The sequence below is a fragment of the Myripristis murdjan genome, chromosome 19 (assembly GCF_902150065.1).
Source record: "Myripristis murdjan chromosome 19, fMyrMur1.1, whole genome shotgun sequence".
Lineage (NCBI taxonomy): Eukaryota > Metazoa > Chordata > Actinopteri > Holocentriformes > Holocentridae > Myripristis > Myripristis murdjan.
In genome coordinates, this window is record NC_043998.1 from 28112236 (window position 1) to 28117235 (window position 5000).

General features: G+C 45.9%; 2 protein-coding genes across 2 annotated transcripts in view; both read right to left on the reverse strand.

The window, feature by feature from the left end:
* Positions 1–1474, reverse strand: part of noc3l (NOC3-like DNA replication regulator) — a 15035-nt gene extending 13561 nt beyond the window's left edge. The window contains exon 1 of the mRNA XM_030078556.1: positions 1319–1474. Coding sequence (XP_029934416.1) covers positions 1319–1327 — 9 coding nt within the window. The 5' untranslated portion in view covers positions 1328–1474. The remainder of the gene's footprint in view (positions 1–1318) is intronic.
* A 575-nt stretch (positions 1475–2049) lies between these two features.
* LOC115377561 (TBC1 domain family member 12-like) overlaps positions 2050–5000 on the reverse strand; it is a 12638-nt gene continuing 9687 nt past the window's right edge. Inside the window, exons 12-15 of the mRNA XM_030077374.1 lie at positions 4840–4949; positions 4576–4733; positions 3234–3337; positions 2050–3131 (exon numbers count right to left, since the gene is read on the reverse strand). Of these exons, the coding sequence (XP_029933234.1) occupies positions 3093–3131; positions 3234–3337; positions 4576–4733; positions 4840–4949 (411 nt within the window). The 3' untranslated portion in view covers positions 2050–3092. The remainder of the gene's footprint in view (positions 3132–3233; positions 3338–4575; positions 4734–4839; positions 4950–5000) is intronic.

Below are 5000 nucleotides of genomic sequence, written 5' to 3' on the forward strand. Positions count from 1 at the left end.
TTCTCTGTGATCTGGTTTGTTGACTTTCAGGTCATTTTCTTGGAATTTCTTCCTAATTTTCAGGTCGTTTCTTGATCATTTGCTCGCCACCTTTATTCTCCCGTTTTGAAAGAAGTGTATTTGTGATTAAATCAAATTAAATGTTTGTGAAAGGGGATCAACGCGCTGACGAGTTTGACTTTCAAATCATTTTCATCACATTTTTACACATTTCTTGCTAATTTATGAACAAATTAACAAAACAATTAAAAAATAAAATTCACTGTAGATCTTCATGCTGGTGATATTTTTGGGAGGGGGCAGTTTTTCATGTTTTTGAAGGAAGTGTATGTGATTACAATAAAATAAATGTTTTTTTAAAGCTGTCTGAACCAGGATTCTGAAATGAAAGCGTTAAATAAACTGAACAAGAAGATTCAATGAACAAAACGACCTGGAACCTCAAAAAGAAACTGAGGAGAATCAGCTGATGAACTGATTTTAACTTCAAAGCTGCCATCCCAATCAATGAATTAAAAATAGTAAAATTATTTTTACACATCTATTTATTATAGCCTCATTGTGTCTAAGACGTGTGTGTGTGTGTGTGTGTGTGTGTGTGTGTGTTCAGGGTCAGTAAAGCGTTTTGAAGTGAACGGAGCCGAGGAGGCTCTGGGTTTGATTCTGGGCGGACAGCAGCTAAAATAAAACAACAACAAAAAACCTTATGGTCTTTGATGGATGTGTGTGTGTGTGTGTGTGTGTTTGTGTGTGTGTGTGTGTGTGTGTGTGTGTGTGTGTGTGTGTGTGTGTGTGTGTGTGTGTGTGTGTGTGTGTGTGTGTGTGTGTGTGTGTCTTTATGCTGTGTTAGCCCTGCAGCCTCCGGTGTGTTGCTGCTCTCTGTTGAGCCAGTCTGATGTGATCTCCTGAAGCCTGACGGAGGAGCCGCAGAGCTCCACCTGAACCCGCACGGACACCAGCTCCAACCACAGCGATTACCGATCAAATGTTTCTGATTCATCGATAATAACAGCCGGCCTGGCCGATCATGTCGATGCCGATTTCACCCGAAAACCCAGCAGAGTTACTAAACATCTCACATCACACTCTGAACGGCGTGCGGAGCTGACCGTAAACCAGGAAACAAGAGTGACAGATTTTTTGAACAGAGTCTGGTTTGTGCCGAACCCGGGGCGGCGGGCCGGGCCTCGACCCGGGCCGCTGCTTCCAGCCCGGGCGAGTGAAGACCTGAGAGCCGCTGTGTTCCGCAGGTTCAAAGTGAGGCTCCGGGCCTGTAGCAGGAGCACCGTGTGAGGCGAGCCGGGGCTCGGGGTCTTACCGGGCCCATGGTGTCGCTCTGCCGCCGGGTCTGCTCAGGTACGACGGAAACTCAACTTCCACACACTCCTCCGACCAGTCGCTCTGTTTTGGAGACACACGTGTGTTCCTCTGCTGACCCGGAGGTTCATCTACTTCCGGTGTGACGTTTGGGTGTAAAACTCAACAGCGACCCCTACAGGAGGGAGGCTGCACCGTCACATGAACAGATAGATGCATAGACATTAAGAGGCTGTATATACCCTATATATGTCTGTGGATAGATAGATGGATACTTTATTGATCCCACATTGGTTAACTCTTGTGCTATATATAACTCGTGTTTTATATATCTGTATGTATGTATGTGTGTGTGTGTGTGTGTGTGTGTATAAACACATAAAAAAGTTAAGCACAACAAATAAAACAAATAGAGTGGATCAACAAAGAATAGGAGAAAAAAAAGAAAAAAAAAACTGCATAGCCGATAAGAACAATAAAAAAATACAACAAAGTAAAATATATCTCGAGTATCTATAAACCTTTCAGCTTTAAAACTTTTCAGACTATATGTACAAAGAAATATACCTGCAACATATCTATAGAATTGAACATGTACATATAGAACAGATGTGTACAACACAATATAATACAACATAACCTATTATTACACTATATTATGTCATTCTGCCTTATATGATACTGTGCTGCTTTACATAATATGATAGAATATAATAATGAGCAGGAAACCAGTGAAATCTGTCAAATTCTCCTGTGTCGTTTATTCACGCATCACTCCATCCACAGGTATGTACAAACTCCAGTTCTTCATTATGAAAACTGTACAATAATCACAGCATAGAAAAACAGCAGCGATGAGCCGCCGAGTCAAACCAACAGAGAAACAGAAAAGCTCACGGCAGAGTTTGGTTTGGGTCCCGAGACGCTGAGAAACAAACCAAACCAAATCATATTTATTGATTTGACATATATATTTTTTTTGTCTTTAAAAATTAAAGAAAGAAATCTGATGTTTATCCAGAATCACTGGTCTAAGGCTGAAAAACAGCAATTTCATATTTATAAACACATTTTTCTTTATTCATTTTTTTGTTCATTTTCTGTTATTTGAATTGTCTGGTAGTTTTCTTTTTGTTTATCTTGTTTTTTCCTGATGTCTTATGAATGTTCCAGTTCTTTTTTTAACAGTGCATTTTTTCCACATTTTTGAAATCAAGTGAAAAAAGACGATATATCACATGAGCAAGAAATGATCTGAAAACTAGCAAAGAAATGAGTAAAAAATTATCCAGAAAGTCACAAAAAATGAGTTTGTTTATTTGGTCCTGAGTGGGTGGAGCTTCCTCTCCTACAGTCCTTTTAACCTGAAAAGTAAAAAAAAATGAAAGCAGGAAATAACCTGAAATTTTAAAAAAAGATGTGGAAAATAGCTAAAAAAGAAAAATGTCTTTTCCTGTAATATAATTTTTAAATGGACAATTTTAACAGTAATAAATATATTTTTTCTGGACATTTTCCCAAGTTTTTTTAGAAAATATTTTTTTCTTTTTTTCTTCTTTGATCGTTCTTTTTTAAACTAATTTCCAGATCATTTTCCTGAAACTTGTCACTAAATTTTCAGGTCACTGCCTTTTGTTCCACGTGTGCTCAGCGCTCAGGCCTCAGGGCTAAAAACAGAAAATAAAAGCCTCCAGTGAAGCTCCGCCTCCAGTTGAAGAAACTGATGACATCATCAGGGAGTCAAGGCTGCTGGCAGCTGATTGGCTGATGTCAGATCAACTCTTCTCTGCCTCCTTTGTCACTGAACTCAGCACCTGAGACACACACACACACACACACACACACACACACACACACTTTACTTTCCTCTTCTTTTCTCCCCGTTCACGCACACGGGAAACAGGAAGTCGACTCACCTGACTCCACTTCCTGTTCCCACTCAGCATGGGTGTGGCCGCGATGCAAGCGAACAGCCTATCAGAGAGCAGCTCTTCGTCAGGGAGGCGGGACAGGAACTGAGCTGAAGAAGAGAAAAGAACAGAATTCAATGAAAGAGAGAAGAACAGAAGAGAATATCTGGAACCAGCTGAGACCCTCCAGGTGAGACCCTCCAGGTGAGACCCTCCAACTGAGACCCTCCAGGTGAGACCCTCCAACTGAGACCCTCCAGGTGAGACCCTCCAACTGAGACCCTACAGCTGAGACCCTACAGGTGAGACCCTCCAACTGAGACCCTACAGCTGAGACCCTCCAGGTGAGACCCTACAGGTGAGACCCTGCAGCTGAGACCCTCCAGGTGAGACCCTACAGGTGAGACCCTCCAACTGAGACCCTACAGGTGAGACCCTCCAACTGAGACCCTACAGCTGAGACCCTACAGCTGAGACCCTCCAGGTGAGACCCTCCAACTGAGACCCTACAGGTGAGACCCTCCAGCTGAGACCCTACAGGTGAGACCCTCCAGGTGAGACCCTACAGGTGAGACCCTCCAACTGAGACCCTACAGGTGAGACCCTCCAACTGAGACCCTACAGCTGAGACCCTGCAGCTGAGACCCTCCAGGTGAGACCCTCCAACTGAGACCCTACAGGTGAGACCCTCCAGCTGAGACCCTACAGGTGAGACCCTCCAGGTGAGACCCTACAGGTGAGACCCTCCAACTGAGACCCTCCAGGTGAGACCCTCCAGGTGAGACCCTACAGGTGAGACCCTCCAACTGAGACCCTCCAACTGAGACCCTACAGGTGAGACCCTCCAGGTGAGACCCTACAGGTGAGACCCTCCAACTGAGACCCTCCAACTGAGACCCTACAGGTGAGACCCTCCAGGTGAGACCCTACAGGTGAGACCCTCCAACTGAGACCCTACAGGTGAGACCCTCCAGGTGAGACCCTACAGGTGAGACCCTCCAACTGAGACCCTACAGGTGAGACCCTCCAGCTGAGACCCTCCAACTGAGACCCTACAGGTGAGACCCTCCAGCTGAGACCCTACAGGTGAGACCCTCCAACTGAGACCCTACAGGTGAGACCCTCCAACTGAGACCCTACAGGTGAGACCCTCCAACTGAGACCCTCCAACTGAGACCCTCCAGGTGAGACCCTACAGGTGAGACCCTCCAGGTGAGACCCTGCAGGTGAGACCCTCCAACTGAGACCCTCCAGGTGAGACCCTCCAGGTGAGACCCTACAGGTGAGACCCTCCAGGTGAGACCCTACAGGTGAGACCCCCGGCTGCAGATCACCAGGTGGGACTGACCGATGTGTATGAAGTCCATGTGCAGCAGGACGTCCTGGTGCAGCCTCAGGATGCCCAGCCCCGTCCTGAACAGGAACTCCTCCCCGTCCCGACAGAAGACGTCCCAGACCCTGCACGCCACGTCCAGGGGGAGGGGCTTCGTGTACAAAGAGAAGATCCTGGGGGGCGAGACAGGAAGTTTAATCCCCTCCTGACACTTCCTTCACAATAAAAGCACAGAATATTTGATTATTATTTGAGAGGGTGGCTGTGATGTCAGCTGACCAGTCGATGAGGTAGAGGTCAGGGGTCAAACTGAATGACTGGAAGTGGAGGAAGAGACGAGGAAGACTCTCCTCGAAGAAAACCTCGAACGCCCCAAAATACCGCAACATCTGGAGAGAGAGGGAGCACCGCTGACCTCATGTTGCCATTTTAAACATCAG